This window comes from Manis javanica, chromosome 1 (assembly GCF_040802235.1).
Source record: "Manis javanica isolate MJ-LG chromosome 1, MJ_LKY, whole genome shotgun sequence".
Lineage (NCBI taxonomy): Eukaryota > Metazoa > Chordata > Mammalia > Pholidota > Manidae > Manis > Manis javanica.
Window position 1 is genome coordinate 208,410,589 of NC_133156.1, and position 19,561 is coordinate 208,430,149.

The 19,561-nt window shown below is 37.7% G+C and overlaps 1 protein-coding gene across 9 annotated transcripts in view; it reads right to left on the reverse strand.

Annotated features, from left to right (window-relative positions):
• The window catches only part of MTA3 (metastasis associated 1 family member 3), a 161,357-nt gene that overhangs the window by 8,120 nt on the left and 133,676 nt on the right, over positions 1-19,561 (reverse strand). For 6 of the 9 annotated variants that reach the window (XR_012121614.1, XM_036990816.2, XM_036990815.2 and 3 more), the window contains 4 exons: positions 17,576-17,727; positions 16,504-16,726; positions 9,310-9,396; positions 6,465-6,611 (listed from right to left, as the gene is read on the reverse strand). Coding sequence is in view for 6 of the 9 variants with exons in the window: in XM_036990816.2 (XP_036846711.1) it covers positions 6,465-6,611; positions 9,310-9,396; positions 16,504-16,726; positions 17,576-17,727 (609 nt within the window). In the remaining 3 variants the exon portion in view is untranslated. Of the gene's footprint in view, positions 1-1,472; positions 6,612-9,309; positions 9,397-16,379; positions 16,727-17,575; positions 17,728-19,561 lie in introns of those variants that run through there. The other 3 variants (XR_012121616.1, XR_012121615.1, XM_073213927.1) reach the window with 2 other exon arrangements.

Genomic DNA, 19,561 nt, shown 5'->3' on the forward strand with positions numbered 1-19,561 from the left:
AATGTTAATTATACCTCAATAAAGCTTAAAATGAACTCAGTGGGGGCCCCCCAAATCAACTAAACTATGACCACTCTTCCATTTCCATTGCCCCTCTGCAGATTCAGAAGACTTCTCAGTTCTCACTGAGACCCAAAGAGAATTCTCAGAGGGACATTCAAATCAATTGCTTCCTGGAGTTGGTCTTTACTTCCCTGGGGCATAAAGCTCTAATACTGATGTTGCGAAAGCTTTCTCTGATGTATATGCCTGCTCTTTTGATGGATGAATCAAACCCCCTCTAAGGAAGGGTTGTTTTTCAGGGACCTAATTCCCTGTCTCCATGCTGTCTTCTTCCCTTTCCTGTCCCAAGCACTCTCTTCCCCCTGAAAAACTTGGGGATCCAGTTCTCAAGTCAGAGGTTCATTTTCTTTCTACACGTCACTGAGAATGGGAATACATAGGGATAGGTTGGTTAAAAGGCTTCCTGCTGGTAATCAGAGACTGTGACGAGGCCTGAGCTGACCCTCACAGCTGAGAACCCTTGAGTAACTACCATGTGCTTTTGTTACTCTTCTAAGACCTTCATATTGCTGACGGGGTCTCAAGTCTGGACTTCTTACAGGCTCACACACTGGGATTTCTCTCAGGGACAGAATAACAGTATTTACTGGGAGAAACTGCAGTTATTAGTAAACCCAGGAATGGGCCCAGAGTGGACAGTTTGGCATCCTTCCAGAACATTTCAAAACACCAGGTTGTTGATTCCTCATGCCTAAGGCACTTGGGTCTGTCTTCCTCTAAGACTATGACCCCAACCCCTATGGCTTCACAGTGTGAGAGAACTTGCACTGCTCTCAGATCATGTTTCAACAGTCCTGAGACTCGCTAGATACACTAGGTCCTCTGCTCTAATTGCTTCACATTCAATAAACCCTGGGGCAATAACGATCCATTTTAAAATACTGAAAAAAACCTCAAATGCACTTTTATACATTTAACCAGGTTATAACATTACATCTTGAGACAAGGAGACCAGAGGTTAGTCTAGAGGCACTCAGTGTTCTTCCACAAACAATGTTTTAGAAGATTTCAAAAAATCATAGTCCTTTGAAGTGACATAAAAATTTTGACAGAAGGCAGCCTAGGCCTAAGTATGCCTAGGACTGCCATCAGCTGTTCCTGGCAGTCTATTTTTATTGGGATTTGTGAAGACAGCAGATGCATTCTCAGAGCTCTCTCACTGGTACAATGGCCCTCACCACCACCCATTTCCCAGAGTTGGGATGCAAACAGTTGGAGCTGCTGAATCACTGATTTCAGAAACAAGTCATCAAAAGTATAGTCTTCACACCCCAGATCATAATATTGTACTTACAGCATCCACATTAGATACCCTCTTCATGGGAGATTCGGAGAAATGCTATTACTCAATGAAGAAAACAAATAAGAAAAAATAACAAATAAGAAAAATAGGTATACAGTGTACTCACTTATCCCAGGGGAAATAAGCCAGAGAAGAGCAGATTAGAAAGAAGTTTTTGTGCAATTCATCCATCTCCTTGGCTCAGATGCCCTGACTCTGTTCCACTAAGAACTCACATCTCTTCTGAGCCTGCCTGTTTGGCTTCCCGGACACACTGAGCCCTGCTTCAGCAGTACCCTTGGGACAAAAGCCATGTCATCCCAGAAAAAGGTTAAAAGCATATCTCTGGTTGATGCTTCCTCAGTCTGTATCGCTACACAGTACAAGTTGTTCTTAAGGGTGCCCATTTGATAAAGACAGAAACAAAGAAGTCAGTCACCTGTCCCTCTGCAGCGGAATGGAAGGTCTGCTGACTCACCAAAGCATCTGACCCCAGCAGGGGGTGGTAGAAGGACCCAGGGCAATTTCTTAGGGAGTCAGGAGAGGACGAGAGATGCCTGTACAGCCCATCTGCCCCTCTCCTCTCTGGAGTTTTTCTGACTCAGCCTTCGTGCTGAAAAAGATCCTACTGTCTCAAGATGATGCTCCATCCCCTCTGCTATAGGGTCTCTAATTACAGGAGCCCACAGGAAGCTAAATGAGCTCTCTTTATAAACCTAATTTCCTGTCTTTAATACTCTGCAAAATAACTTAATCAAGGGCAATTTCTCTTTATAGATACTGGGCCCTTTTAACATGCAAATATACACTGGAACATACTTCTTTACCTTCAAGCAAATCCATAAATCATTTTTTGGGTAAGAAATACTTTTAGGTAAGAAATTAATGTAGTTATAAGAAAAGTACTGACATTTTATTTGTATACAATTCACGTAAGACTATAAAAACTTTGATAGCTTCATTTTCAAAATAAAATTTTAGCAATAGCTCCATTTTAAAGGAAAGGATGGACTCTTAACACTTAATACCTACTATGAGTCAGAGTCAAAGTTGAGAACATCATATAATTTAATCAAAATACATTTCACTTTTAGGTGATTCCATAACTTTTCTGTCATTCCTTTTCTCTGCCTTCTTTCTGACACTAATAGTTCCTATGACCTAAGTTCCAGAAAAAGGAGGGGAGAGGGCAGAGGAGCTTCACAGAGGCAGGAAATGGAGGTGACTGTTTTGATTAGACAATGATAGCTTATACTTCACAGTCTGAGCAAAGAAAAATACCCACTACTTTCCTATCTGCATTTACAAATGCACACCTGTCTCCTACACACAGAGAACATAAACATCTTCCAGGTACATGCTGCACTCAACATGCAAATCTGGGTCCTTACTCACCCGGTGGAAACAACCCTAGATCTGGAGTTTAAATCTCACCTCTGCTACTTGCTATCAGTGTGGTTTTCAGCAAATCCCTTACCTCTTTGGGCTTCAGTTTTTTCATTATTAAAATGCAGGCTATAACACCTATCTCATAGTGTTTGGAAGATCAAGTGGTATAAAGTAGATGAAAAATTTTTAGTCATTATAACAACTCCATTAAGACAAATGAAATCTGTACTTTACAGAGGAGAAAACAAGTTTAAAGAAACCAAGTGATTCACCCAGGCCCACAAAGGAAATAATTAGGGAAGTCAGCAGTTAATCCCATCTGACTCCAAATACTCATGTGTTTTTTTCCTATGGCACAGATAAATCCCATATCCCCTGCTGCCCTCTCTTTTGGGTTCTTGGGGATGATTTTATTGTCGGATCACACAGGGCAAGGCTTTTCCAGGAGTTTGTAGCAATCAATCCAGTATATGATGGTATTAACTACCCGATGAAAACTCTGCATTAGCCTAACATTTTTTCTAGTACTTTGAATTCATCTTGGAAACTGAGGTTAGTCAGTTTCCCGAGGTTAGTCCTATCCCGAAGAAATAAGAAACAGATTCATTATCCCAATGAAAAGGCCCACTGGGAATACAAAAATGGGGGCATTTTCAAAAACGTGTGTTGCTGTTACCCTTGTCTCTCAGCTGCATATCATCCATCTAAACTCAGCTCTTTCATGCTGGGGCTGGGACTCTGCAAACCCATCTCTCCTTGGCCATCAGGCTCCCTGTTACCAGGGTAGGGAGTCTGCAAAGCTGGCGGATGAAGAGCCTTGTTCCTTTCTTTTCCTGTCAGCGTCACACCAAGTAGCAGCAGTTTGTTCCAGTTCCCAGCTTTACTTCACACTCCCAGGACCAGCCTCCTCACACCTGAGAGACACCAGCACCCAAAGAGCAGCACCCTTTCGCTAGGGGGTCTGAGCGCCAGCCAGTCCTCGGGGCCCTCTTGAAGTCTCCAGTTTGTGATAACTCCAACTGCTTCCTCTTGCTCTCCCAACCTTAGGAATGGCGGCTGCTTCCTGGGCGCCCCCAACACGTGTTCTCTATTCTGTCCTTCAGTAGCAGTCTTATTGATTTCCTATTTTAAATTATTAAGATAACTTATGTTGTTTCTATTTTGCTGACTAACAGCACATTTGAGAGCCACAACTTCATTTATAATAGTTGTTAAAAGAGCAGACTCTGAAATCAGTCACACCTGATTGGGAATCCCAATGCATTTATATAGTACCTGCTAACTCTGGAAAATTTTATTCACTTCTCAGTCTAATTTTTCTCAATCACTTTCATTTATTCAATTAACATTTATCAAGCCTTGTGAAAATTAATAAAGGGAAACCTCACTGACAAGGCATGGAGAGGCCAACAGGGGGTGCTCTCATGCCCACACCTCATCAATCGCACACCCAGCAGGAAGAGAGGGATGGCAAGTCCACAGGGTTTTGGATATTCCTTTACTAACCAGCAGGAGGAAGAAAGGGTTTCCCCACCCCACAACAGCCCTGCCAATGGCAGACTGTCACCACTCAGCCAATGAGAAGCCACTATATTCAGAACTCCCAGTGCCCTCCAAGGGACTTTTTGTTTATAAGAGCCTCTCCCTGGCCTGCCCTTTCTTCTATAAAAAAGTGTTCCTTTCCTTTGTTCTCTGGGCTTGTGTATGGATTTGGTGTAGTTTACGTATCCTGAATTGCAGTTCTCTGCTATTCCCACGTAAACCTATTTTTGCTGGTAAAATAACTGATAGTTTTAATTTTTTTTAAGGTTAACAGTACCTACTAAGTTCCAAACACTGTGTTAGCAGTAGAGATACATGTTATGCAAAACAGTCAAATTCCTGGACCTCCTGATATGTGAATTATAAAGGAGATAACACAAGCCTGTCACCACCCTTCCTCTCCATACCACGACAGGAGAGCAAAGACAAATGGGTCTTAAAGAAAAAAGTGTTTCAAGAGCTATGTCTCTTCAGGAAATGAGATGAGTGTCTTTTCCTCAGCAAGGCTTGAGGTCTCAGCTGACCTAACCCTAGGGATTCACCGTATGCCCTGTCCATGCCTCCTGGTCAGAGCAGAGAAGCAATGGTCTTGCAGCAGCATTCATCCATAAGGAAATGGGGCGGGCAGCCCTAGAGAGGCAAAACTACAAGGTGGCATTTTTTTATAAACTCCAAGGAGACAGGCAAGTAGAATATCAGGAAAGAGCAACGTGAGCTATAGTGCAGGGCTAGGACTAGGAACCAGGATGGGGCACAAATGGAAACAGATACTAGAAAGCTGCTATTCCAGCATCAGTCACAATAAGAGTCTTTTTATCCTGAAGTACATATGAAATAAGCCAGAACTTACTTTATGCTTTCTGCAGTAGGACTATTTATGTAGAGAGGCCAGGAAGTGATGAGATGGAAAAGCAAGAGTCAAGATTCCATTTAAGCCTGAATCCAAAGACCCCAGGCTGTGGGCAAGGAAAAGCTGGAAAGAAATCTAATCTACATGTTTTGACACAATTCCTTGGTCTTCTGCTGTCTAGATATCAGGCATACTGTGGCAAGGATGGCCAATGTTCTCATTAGCAAGGAAGTATTTCTGCAAGAGTATTCTGCAAATAAGTTCTTGAAAGCTCTCCTTTGTTCTCTGGGCTTGTGTATGGATTTGGTGTAGTTTACGTATCCTGAATTGCAGTTCTCTGCTATTCCCACGTAAACCTATTTTTGCTGATACCCTGTAAATGCAAACTAAACTCCTCACCCTCAATTTTTTATTCATTTTAACATAACTATAACCATCAAAAGTCATACCAAAGAAAAACAACCATGGGAAATTATTTTAGGTCTATTCCACATCCTTGCGCTAAGGCCTCATTATAAATAATTTACTGTCACTAAGGAATTTAGAGTTCCATAAGACATGAAAAGCCTGGGGAAACTTTTATTCATAAATAAATGCCAACACTTAAACAATCAAGACAGCTTCAAACTCCAGGGCTATTGAAATGAACAGTCTATGCCTGGATGATTTATTATGCTTGTGTTTAGAGTCCAAATAGGAAGATAATTCAATTCCACCTGAAGAGTCATTATATGACCATTATATGACCAAGAGGAGAACTTTGAGTAAGAGGTGATACTTCTCCGCTTTTCCATTTCAAACAAATTTTCTCTTTATTTAGGACATCACCCATGCAATTCCTTTCGTGACTTGTAGCACTCTTGAGCAATTAAAAAGATTTTATGAGGTGAAAGTAGGGAACAAATGCCAAATTCAAAATGATCCACAGAACATTGAAGAACCCCCAGAGAACACTGCTGCCTCAGACATAAGGTAAAATAATCCCTTCTGCCCAAGAAAACAGAAATGAGCAGTGAGTGTCCACCAAAGCAAGAACATTATTACCCAGCAGAGGCAACCTGATAAATACAGACTTCATCTCCAAACAAGCCTCTTAACAGGAAATGTGAGCAAAAATGTCCCTTCTGAGCAGATAGAGAAATATCACCTAGCCAATGTCTGCATGGTGGCACATGGCAGTCTTTCCCTCTTAACCCCCTGAACACACGTTTCATTCAGAGTGTAGAAGAACCTGTTTGTTATAGTACTTGGACTGGGCAGATGACACACCTGGAACTGGCAAAGGCAGAGAGGCTCTGGCCTATGGGATTGGCCTCCAGAATTCCTAGGCTTACATACCATCCAGGCCATTGTGATGACTGTAGTTTCTTTTTCCCAAAATGCTCAGAGACATGTGATTCGGGGTGGTTAGCATCCGCTTGGTACTTGCGGTTTGCAGGCTTGGTGTAGATCGAATTACATTAGGTTTCTTCGAAGGATGGATTTCTGATTGAGGAAGAAAAGGTTTCTCAACTCAGAACACGGTATTAAAAATCTGTGTGCATTTACATCAGCTAATAGGCACACATCTCATTTCCTAATGCGCTGAGAGTCAGCTACTTATAAGCCAGGCAGTCTTCCCGAGGACCTGCATAATGAATCAGCTTCAAGTGCTGTTACCATGGCTTTACTTATCAAACGTGAGCTGGTTCTTTTACTAGCTGGAGCTCTGAGCTTCATGTCATGAGTACAAACAAAGAAGCCACTTCAGAAGGTCACCTAAACAGAGATTTACTAAGGGAATAAAAGCACCTGACTCTTCAAGGTTATCTGCAGAAGTAGTCTCAGAGAAACTATCTCTGTGCTCGATCAAACCAGTGACACAGCATGTACCATGTCTGGTATGTGAGAGCTTTCTGAAAATCAGGATTCCTTCTCTGGCTCTGCAACCAGGGTCAATCACCTTCTCTGGCTCTGTTGACCAGGGTCAATCACTCTCACGCCAGAACATTTTTATATGGATTAAATCTGACACTGAACTCCAAATATGAGAGTCAAGATGTAGTAGAAGAAAAGCTTTGACCAAGGGTATAGCACAAAACTGTACTATGCATGTGTTGTATGTATATGTCAATTATGCTGTTGTTAGTTACACAGCCCGGAACTACTTGCACTTTTTGGAGTAGGTGGACAGAAATTACAATACTGTAGGAACTGTATTTAAGGATCTCTGTCTGGTACTAATATGGGCAACATCTCCAAAGCTAAACCTGCTCACTGAGTCATTACCTAGCATGCCAACTATGCACAAGCCACCCTGTCTTAGATGAAGGCAGGGAGGATATCAGCTTAATTTACTTAAATTTAAGAGCCTTTGGGATTGTTAGAATTACTACATCTCAGTCTGGCCAATATCCTATACTTGCCCAAATTTAGGAATGAATCAAGTACTAACCAAAAGACACTGTTTTTTTCAACATGGTATTGATGGTTTGCCAATCTCATTTTTTATTACAACATCCACACTCCTTGCTCCATCTAGACCAGACAACCTCTATTCCCTGACATTTTTGGGTCCTTGGACTCATTCAAGCCTTTGTTCATCTAGTTCTCTTGGCCTCATAAAGGGAAAAACATTCTGTTCATATTTTTCTATCTATTCAAATACTATGTATCTTTCGAGACTGAGATCAAATGTTACTTTCTTCACATAAGCTGCCCTCTCATCAGAAATTACTATTCCTCCTTCAAATGTCCAATACATGTTACTTGTACTTTTTATAGGATCTAATCCTTTGCTTAACTGTCCTTACTTGTGTACTTTCCCCACTAGACTAAGATTTTTAAGGGCAAGGTTTTATTCATTTTGATGAATTCCTCAAATCACTTAGTATACTATTTTATACCTAGTAAATACTCAGAAATGTGTTATGCAGGGATGTGGTTCAGCTAGTAATGACAGCACAGCTTTGGACTTATCTGGTAGGGACAGAGACCAATTTGTCCACAGGAGAAACACACACCCATGGAAAAGCTAACTAATATGCAAAGTTACATTCTATTTTTTTTATGATCAGAAACTTTCCCTTACAAGAGAAGGGGCTGCTAGGATTAGGTCCTGCATGGGAATACAGACAGCAAACTTCAAGGACTTGATCCTATGACCTAGGCCATGCCTATGATAACCATGTGTTACTTTCAGGGGATATCAAAGCAACTCCTCAGGCCCTGAGGAAAAAAATAAGAAGTAAGGTGGCAAAGAAACATCAAGGAGGGAACTGTGAGCTTCTGACTCCTAGGATGCTCTGAGGAAAACCAGATAATATACCCAGTTCAAGGGTACACTTTGATTTTTTAAAAGATTGGATGTCTAAAATCTGAACACTTTATAACTATAAATCTTTCTGACAGAGCAATAAGGTTCAATGCAACTCTGATATATATTTCACTTTTACTGAGAAAATGAAAAAGCAAGAATGTCAGAAGCATAAAAACATGCCATTGTAGTTTCTAGGTGCATCAGGAACAACTTTAGGAACCATTATTCTATAAATTAGTTATCATAAAACTTTGTAAAAAAATTAGTTATTTCCTAGTAATATCTTATACCATTCTTAACTGAGATATTTCAACAATATGTAGATGGAACCATCACCTTTGGCAATTTCCAAGTTAAATTAAGATGGTAAGAACCAGAAAGCAATACGCCTGCTACCCTTTCAATGTAACCTTAATTGGAGTATCAAAATGATAAATATTTTTTTAAAGGTCAAAAACCAGTTTTATCTTTCTTTTTTTTAAATTAAGGAAATAAACCAATCCTTCTCTATTTAAGGGAAGGGGAAAGGCAGGTTAGAAATAGCGGAAGAATCTAAATTAAAATATTAAAGATATTCACCCTCTAACAATTTGGTGATTCTTAGTTTCATCCTTTTGTTTAATCTGTATTTGTATTCATAAATATACATGATATTTTAGTCAATGATATTTTGGAAAAAGTACACATATTCATAACTCTGTATGTTATGTGTTGGTAATAAATAGAAGTTTCCAAAAACAAAACAAGTAGACTATGCATATGAAGTATTCAATTAGCTATTTGAAAGGCTTGAATTTAGTTTAGGTATGTCAATTTAGAGCAACCAAATATTTATAAGACACAGAAATTGTTCTTTGAGATTTTCCTCTATGAGAAAATACCCACCTAAATACCCAATGATACATGCCAAAGGTTTCCTAGTGCTTTTGCTTTTCAGTGGACTCCCAGATAGTTCAGCATGTCTGTCTGCATCTGAGGAGAGAAAGAAACATGGAGACAACCAATGAGGCTGATTTCTCTACCTATACTGTACATACTGCAGAAATAAAAGATGCAAGTGGAAAACAGTGCAAAAATATCTACTAGATTCCTGCATAATTTCCTGGGGTTTGAGAAAACCATTTTCAGTTCTGCTTCCGAATTATTAAACGAGGGATTTACCTGGAGAACAGTCACTTTTAAAGGCCCGCATGAGTGTAGTTAACAGATAGACATTTTCTTTGTGTGTGTCCATCTGAAAAATAGTGGAACTATGCTTCCTTTCTAGCCACGGCAGTCCTAACACTACAAGGTGGAATCAGTCTTAACGTGGGATTAATCTAGCATGAAAGACAAAATGACTAAGGCCACACATTTGGCAATCCCTAAAATAGATGGAGTCAGTCTCTACTGAAAAGTCTTAACCGTTTCGGATGAAACTCAATTCCATTAGATGAGAGCCTCACAAGAGTAAAAATGGGTCACTTGGTTTTATCACTGATTTTCTATCCTTCATATCCTACTATGATGTCTTTACTGCTGAGATTTAAAAGGTTACTTGCATGTGGACAATTTCATCCAATATTCAGAATAATAAGATACTGTGAGGATCTTAGAAGTTCATAAAAGTTCACATCACATTCCTCATACCCTAAGACATTTCAGACAGAGAAAAATAGAGCAAACAACACAAACACTCTCTGTTATGTTAGTTAGCTGCCATTAGGATGGGAGAGATGTAGAACAGGGCTGCCTCTCACACCAAAGAGATACTTTGTAGTTTGAAGGGAGAAAAAAAAAGGTGCATTAAAATGTTTTAAAATCACAGATATCGTTATTAGGCTTAACAGAGTAGCTTTAGTAGATCTGGTTCTGCTATGTTAATGCCTTTTCCTCATCATCAAATATTTGACAAAAATGTCCTATAGATTTCCTGTGGCTGAGACCACATTTCTAGGTATACATACAGGAAATTTCCTATGACTTCCATAGGAATTCTCTGCCCTATTAGTATTAAAATGTGCAATTCAATTTGGAACCTCAAATAATTAAAAATTAACTTTTTCGTCAGCTCTTGCCCTTTCTTTCACCAAGGAAACTCTTTTCTAGTAACTATTAATCAGAAAAAGGTGGAAAAACAGCATCCGCTAAAAATATTAAAATAGGCAAAGAACATACTGCAGAGCTTCAGATAATAGGAATATGAATATGTATGCAAAGCACTGGCTAATTATTATGCAACCACTGACAACTATAAATGATCCAATTTCTTTTCCTCCTATTCAGCTGATTTCCTTTGGGGTGAAAATTACTAAGCTACGAGCTTTCCACCTGTTGTTGAGTAACAGTGAAGATCCAGGCAGAAATATAATGAACACACTTTGGAGGAGTAATCTAAAGAAATATTAAAAAGCAGCCCAAGCCCTGCATGGACCAAATACCTGTCAAGTCACTGTGCATCAACACTAAATAATTCCTTCCTAGTATTAGTAATTCACCTAAAATTAAAATTCTCCTTGGATAAGGACAAAAGAAAAAATTCTTTTCCTCTTGATAAAATCATGCATGAATCACCTTGGTATTTCTTCAATGTTTTGGACAAATGCAATCACTGTATTACTAGTAATAAGATTAACTTTGCTCTTCATTCCAGTCTCTAAGGCCCAATGGAAAATTGCCAGTGTGGCTGCAATTGATGAACTCCCATATGACTATCACCTTGACAAGAATCTGCAAGCCCATCAAAGGGGTCACCAACACAATACTCAAAGATATTTCGTTTTAAACTCATCTGCTTTTAATTTCTAATTAGCTTAGTAAGATTATGTGATGTTTCAAGAGAATTTACAGAGCACCTGTGTGGGAAATCAAAGCTGCTTAGAAGGACCCATGTTTCATGAATCATTACAAAAAGTAGTTGGTGGCAAGATGAATATCTGTCTCAACTATTAAGAAATTAGGATGAAAGGTGCTAAGACTACCTAGTCGCTGTGTAACATAAAACTAGCATCCATTGGGAAAAACACCTTCCGCCCCAATGGAATGACTATAAACCTAAGATTATCAGGTCCTCACTTGAGTTGGTTAAAAAGAATCGTGGACTACGCTCTAAACAGGCCGTAGTGCCACTTGTCAGTCTGCTCCCAAATTGTTAACCTAACTCTATTTAAACAGAAATAACTCATCAGCATTCACTAAGGTGCACAGAAAACAAAGCAATCTGAGAAATGCCCAAAGAACCCAGAAGGAATCAAAATCTGCCCAGAGAGAGAGAACATCTCCATCTCACTCAAGTTCCCGAGCACAGTGCACATTTCTTTGGCTTCCTAGAGGATGATCTACATTCCTTTGAGGTAAATCTAGAAGTAATACTGTTACTTTTCTTGCAACTTATAGCCATTTTTCTAAAATGCTTTGGAAATATTAGGGAAGGAAATGAAAAAAAAACTACAAAAGCACACACTGAATTAACATTCACAAAAACATCTCACATGGGCTTTCAAGAAGCTGTCAAAATAAAACCATCCACAGAATTTTCTTACAGGAATTATAAAGGCATTTCTAAACAAGACACAAAACCTAGATGCCATTAAAAAAAAAGATAAATTCAACTACATTTTTTCAAAAATCTGCTTGGCAAATACATCATAAACAAAGTCAAACATAAAATGAGGGAAATAGGTGCATCACGTATCACAGATGAAGGGCTAAATTCCTGAAAATATAAGAGTTCCCACAAGTCAGTAAGACTTCTATCTAATACAAAACAGGCCAGGGGCAAAAACAGTTGACAGAAAAGGAAATACAAATGATTTTCAAATATATGCAAAGATCTCTCTCTCTCATCCAAATGAGAAATGGAAGCTAATGTAACTTACACATCACCTGTAAACTAGTTTCAAAGATAAGATGCTGCTGGTAAGGTTCTACAGAAACAGTCATTCCCTAGACATTGTGGATGGAAGTGTAATTCGTAGTTTTTCTGAGGCAACTGAGTAGTGACTATTAAGATTGAAAATGCATGTTCCTTGACCCTGACGTTTTACTTTCAGGGACCTATCCTGTAAGCTACATGTGCATTTCACACATCAGTATGAAAATGTTATCTGTATAAGGACATTTATTGGAATATTACTTATAATAGCAAATTACTGGAAATAACCTTAAAATTAATTTTTTAAAGGGAATTGGTTACCTATTAGATTATTACCAGTACCAAACAGATTATGCAGCTGATTAAAAAAAAAAAAAGGAAGTAGTTCTCAGTGTTCTGGTATGGAGTGGCCTCCAAGGTATGTCAAGAAGCAGCAAAGTGCAGAACAATGTAGACATTAACATCCGTATAAAAACAAAAAGGAATGTACCTACTTAGATTGTTAGAGATACACGGAATTATCTCTGGATACTTAGGACACTGATACAATGGTTACCGGTCAAGATGGTAGGAATGGGGATGGCAATTAGATTTGTAATCACATTTGTACCCTTAGAAAAGTTTCAAGCATCCATTCAAGAACAAATTTTTAAAAATAATCAAAAATACCAAAATAAGTGACCAAAACTGTTCTCTCCTAAAGTTAGAGCTTAAAACTTCACGAAACTTTATACAGTAATTCATAGTAACTTTGGCTGAGAAATGTCCACAAAAGTCATAAATTAACCAATTTCTTCTGAATATGGGGCCTTGGGATACTTTTGAAGTTGAATTAGCATCTTCAGACTAAAAAATAAAAATAAAATAAAAAAGGCTCCAGGTGCATCTCGAGGAACTTCATAATGGGGAATGGTGCTGCCATTAAAGTCTCTTGAGTCAACTCAGAAACCACTTAGTTGCCATGCAAGCTACAAGCCTGGCAGGGAAATAATTTGGATCCACTTCTTTGGGCTCTTTGGCTTCTTCTATGGAATGCTATTAATATACCTACTTCTGCTTAACCTCAGTCTCTTGAGGATCCTGAATCTCAAAAAGTAACCCTGTGCTCATCAGGTGTTGGGTGATGTTACAGATTTTTGACGAAGACATCTGGTACTCAGTGGTAATGTCTGTTGGTAAAAACGAGGAAGAGCATTATCACATTGGGGCCTTTTTCCTGAGGGCAAGAGTGTCAAGGGGAAGAACAGACAGGCTGTTTGAAACGTGATGCTGTTAAAACTATGATGGAGGTCTGCAAATCTTATGGACACAGTACTTTTTCTGGTTTGGTTCTGGTTTTTCTGGTTTTGGTTTTTGGTCTACTGGCCCACTTTTTTTTTTTTTTGCTGACCTACTTTAATAAGGCCCATCTGTGTGGTATAACTGGCTCAGACATTGTACTAACGTTAGTAATTTTTGGCATGGACTTACATATATTTGCATATAAATAGGAAGTGTATTTTCATGGTTCAAATTTGAGAAAAGTGTTCAGGATGAACAGTAAAGTCTCTTTCCCACCCCTTTTTGTCAGCCTTCCAATTTCCCTTCCCACAGATGTTATTACTTATGTTTTACTTCCAATAGTTTATGTATATGCAAAGATCTCCTGTCCACTATACTGCATTCCTTAATACAGGTTTCTTAATGAAAATATAGGTCAGAGTGCTGCTTTAACAAACCCCCAAATTTTCCCCTACTAAAACAAAGATTTGTTAAGGACTCATAGTTATATTACACTTTTCCACCATCGCAGAGTTTATCTCCTTAGCTCCCCACTCCTTCACTCTCATGCAGCCTGTCACCCCAAAAACTCTGGCCATGACACTGGTGGTGACAGTGCTGCCAAGTCCAGAAGCCATGGAAGGGGTCAGCTTCTACAGTGCTTATAAAAATCTCAAGTTAACAGGGAAAACTATTTTCTCTCCCAATATTATGAAGAATTATTCTAAAACATATTACTTAGAGCTCTTGATCCATTAGCATCTTCAGAATTACAAACTTTCACCTGACAGTACATCATACTACATGATAGTGATTCCTAACTTTTGGGGTGAGGGATGGGGTCACCACTGCCCTTAAGAAACCAAAGAAAGCTTACTAAAAAAATACATCTATATACCCCACTGGAACATTACACATGGTTGCCTATATACATTAGGTTATTAACATCTAATCTCACCAATAAGCCAAAATTAAGGGATCTGTGCTGAAGAGGTTGTAACAAGTACATATAAGGGAGATGACGATGCAAGAATCACTTAGATGCTAAGAAAAAAGTTCATTAGTTGCTTGTCTGGGAAAAAAAAAAAAAGTTGATGGCTGAGGTGTTATAATGCTAAATTTCAAGGTAAAATTATTCTGAGAATCTCATTCTACATGTATCTTAACCAATGAAGCCAAATACAACTTAAAATAAGTTCCTTGAATCTCATTACAACAAATGGCTGTTTTTTATTACTATCATTATTTTTATTGCTGTATGTTTATAGAAATAAAATATGGGTGCTTAATTTTGACTTTTTAAACAGCATGGCCTTTCAATTGAAGAAAATTAAAATGAGGTGACAGGAAAATATACTTCATTGAAGAATAACCAAAATAAAGACAATGTGCAACTTAACAGAGAAATTAACAGAACAGCCATGGGAAACAGAAGCTTCATTAGCAGCCAATTTAGTTGGTTGATGATTTTTTTTCCATTCATAGGAACAAAGATGGTACTGGATCCTGGCCAATTTTAACAGAAAAATTGCATTTTTTTTTCTTGTATGTTTATTGTACTTTTAAGAAATTATATATAAAGGTACATGTTTTTCATCAAAGCAGTTTTGATGAATATTTTTGAGTTCCTTAAAACAGGTAAGAAAGTGGTAACATAAATCCATATATTCAGAAACACTAGCATGAAACCTCAATATAAGCCTAAATTCTAAGATATATGTGAGTCGAATGTAGCAAAATTTTCACTCCATGGGATCCAGAGATTGCTACCAATCATCACTCCCTTTACAAAGCACTTTTATTGTTTTATAAAGCTTTTTACCTGTAAGCTTAAAAGCTCTTCAACCATTCTGTTGAAAATTATTTTTAGATAAAAGCATTTTTTATCATCACTCCTTTTATGGATACCCTCTTTAAATCAAAATGGAACATCATCCCATAATAACAAATTTCTAATCTCACAGAGAAAAACATCTACTTATGTATTTAAGATTTCCTACTCATTAAGCCAAACAGCAAGTTTTTCTCATCCTTTAGGGGAGAAGAGTTGCATGGTTGAAACATGCTAGCAAGAAATGTGACTAAAAGTAGCAAGACTAGAATCAGAGCTAACATACAAGTTATGGACACATTTAGGGGTACATAGTAGTAAGAGAATAATCCACAATTCATTGGTATATTTGACCTTGGTTCTAACAAAAAAATGAAACATAAGCAAGACTGAATGTGTTGAAAATGAGAGTAATAAAGTCATGTACATGTTATGTGGTAATATATATATGACTATGAAATGGAAACCAAATGGCACAAAAAGAACACTCTACCACAAATTTGACACTAGCTCGTTAAAACTAAATGTGTATTTTCAGAAAATTCACCCCAAAGACATTAAAACTTATTTATATTCTGCTAAAACTTCTAGTAAATATAGTGTTATGAAGCACTGTGAATTTCCATATTATTCTCCAACAACAGTAAATGGTTTGTGGGAAAATGTGGTTTACAAAGACAAACAATTTCTAATTAGTGTAAACTGGCAAGTTTTATTCAAACCTAATGAATTCATGTATCACTGCACTGCATGTCTCAAATACGGGGTTTCATTGTAATACCATCCTTGCGGATTATTCAGGGACACTACCTCATAAGTAGAAGTGCCTCAGCAAGGGCTCCTCAGGCAATCCCATCTAAAAGCCCACTGGATAGGACCATCTCCCTCCAGCCTTTTGCTGAGCCCTACTCCTAAAGATGGCAAAGGTTTCAATGTCTCCTTTTTGGGCTGGCATGATACAAATGGCAGCAGACAAAAACAATGATAAAAAAAAAACCAAATAAAAGGCTGTACACAAGAACTTATGTTTATTGCAAACAAAAACAAAACAAAACAAACAAACAAAAGAGAGCGGGAAAGAGAGAAAATGGTCAGAAGCACAACATATAAGGTTAAGAATTTAAAAGCATCTTACATTCTGCCCTAATGGCAGCATAATTAATAGGGACAAACGGCTGTCTTGCTGCCTGCCGCAGACGGAGGGTATTTTTGCAGACCTGACGAGCAAATTTTGTGAAATATGTAGTATGAAGGAAGAAAGCTTGGCGGGTCTTCACTGCAGACTTTGGGCTCCCAGTGTTTCGGACTGGCATCCCTTGCATGGCCTGGCGAGACATGTGACTTCTAACCCGTGGGTCCTGCAAAATCAGACACCAACAAACATGTCAAGAACAGAACTTGTCCAAGTACAATACTAAGTGCATCACTTCCAATGAAAGTGCGATTTTTAAGTCTTCCGCTGAAGCATCTGTAACTTAACTCCCTACCCTGAAAGAGAAAATTTTTAAAAGTGGATTTTGGTAGGAAAGTAGGGAGTGTAGAGAAGGAAACTGGGTGGAGATTGTGGATCCTTTGCTTTTATTTTTTTAACTGACCAAAATCACATTCACATTAGTAAAAAATTGCCAAGGCAGTTAATAAGATTATTTTATTTTGTTTTTTAATTTACCGAGTCCTGAGACCCTGTTAGCACTCAAAATGAAGTCTCTGGTAGATATAGGTGCTTGACATCTGCAGTCTATGAGAATTTTACCAAAATCATATTTGAACTGTTGCTCATTTCAAGATTGAGTCCATACCTTCTTTTCCCTCCTATGATAGCCCAGGGACAGGTACAAAACGTTCAGTTTGTATTTATTACTTCAGGTAATAAGAGACATTTTCAATAGCATCTAAAGGCTGCAAACTGTTCTCAAAAAAAGAAAGCATTTTACTTGTAAGCTCTCTATTTGCACTAACATCTACTACATATGCTGTTCTTTTGTCTGAGTAATCAATCTCAGAAGACCAGTATTTTCAATACCTAAAAAAATTTGATTTGTCCCTCCCCTCTCCCCATACCCACATTAAACATCGTGGTTTATGTTTCACTATAAAAACACCTTTGTTCATTTTAAGTTACCCTACCCTGTATTTGTGTTTCCAAGGAGTGATCCAGCCTTTGAAAATGTAACGTTTCTACATTAAGAAGACTATTACTTATGTACCTCTGTAGTTGGGATGGGAGATAACTTCTCTTCTTCTGACTGGGTGGGCATTTTCAGGCCTCCGTATTTTTTCCAATAAAGCCAACAGGTTGCACATAATCTACACTGCATATTAGGTGGGCCCCAAGAATACCACTGATGAGACTGTGTAGCTAAAGATGGAGGAAAAATAAGAAAAACTAAAGGATGCTATATAATTTGTAACTTCAATACACATTAATCAAAAATGTTTTAAATATTCCAAAGCCATCTCCAGTTTACAATGTTATTTTATTTTCCCCAGTTTACCAAACATTAAAGTTTAATAATGTACGCATTTTTTTCAAGTCAGAATTCATTAAACCATTTATTTCTATATTATCAAGTGCCTATAGCTGCTATTAAGAAAGGTTATTACATGAAGCATCCTAAAATAAACATTTTGCTGTTGCTGAGGGATTTTTTGTTAATTAAAAATATCTTCTAACTTGTACATTTCTTGAAATAAGTTACCAGAAAGGTGTTGTTAATGTTCAAAGTCTGAATCCAGGTCTGAGGTGCTCAGGGCAGTCCCAATGAACAAAGGCAGGAAAGGAATCTGACAGAAATAGGTATCTGTTTTCCATATCTTTATTTTAATCAAGAGACACAGTAATTTGAGTATTTCTCCCTTTAAAAACAGAATCTTTCAAGACTGTAAGTCCATATTTGCAGCTAAGAATGCAGCATGCTTAAGACCTAATAACTCCATTGATTTATCACTTAGATAAGCACTGCAAGCCTGTATCAAGTATTGTTCTGAAGTTTTAATTACTGCCATTTAACACTGAAAATGTTCTCACAATAGATTTGAAGTTTAATAGAAAACAATGACACTGAAGTAATGAGGTACATAAAAATTATTATAACTTTGTTAAGTTTGCCTTGGAACAGTCCTATGATCTGTAAGTTACCTTCATCAGGTCAGAACGTTCAAACACCACATCAAAGGTGTCAACTAACACGTTACCCACCAATATCAAAAAGAGAAAATATAGTGACCATTCTAATCAAACTGCCTCTTAGTTTATTGAGAAAAATCCTGTGCAGCCAACATGTGTTATTTTGAGAGGACTCTTTGCAATTAGCAGTCTAAAAACAATTCCTCTTATAACTTAAAAAGAATAATAAAATAAGCAAAGTTGATATTTTAACACAAATTTTAAGAATCCTAAATATTAGGCATGGACCTATTCTGAATTCAGAATATAAAATTTGACTCATATTTAAACATACTTTTTACTCAACCTAACAGTCATGTCATTTTAATATTTGGCAACAAATGTCTTTCTTCTTATATAATTGAGTCAAAATCAATGAAAAAGTGACAAGTAGAAAATGCCAAATTCTTTCTATAAAGATCTATTAAGATACATTTTATGATGATTTAATACATGGATCTTAAATATAAAATTAAAATCACTTGCCATGCACATATAAAAATGACAAAATAATTATTTAAAGGAATATGTGAGACTACGTAAATGTGAACGATTTGTAAGTCAAAAATAAGACAGGATATTTTTATTTCCATTTAAATATAAATGAACTTCAAAATCTAAGAATTCCCAAATTGAAGACATTTATGATACAATCCATGTGAAATCTTTATCAAAAGAATCTAATTTTCCACAAATTGTTTCCCTTTGTGCTTCCATGGTGTAGAAAATGGTTAGACATGTACAATTTCTACCAAGTCAGCAATTTGTCTAGCTCATATCTTCCCTGGCTTCAGGAAAGGTAATTACACGATTTGGTTTTAAATGCCTTTTCAAATGCTGAAGCCTGGTGTGAAGTATGGAGCAGGGTGTCAAAGGTCTCTCAGTCCTATGTCCATAGGGCAGTAGGCTACATCAACCTCCCCCCACTGTAAGAGCCACTGTGACAAAAACTGGGCACCAAGTAGATGTTTAATAAAAATGAATTTTCTTCTTTCTGGCACCCCAGGCCACTTTGAAGGAAACATAT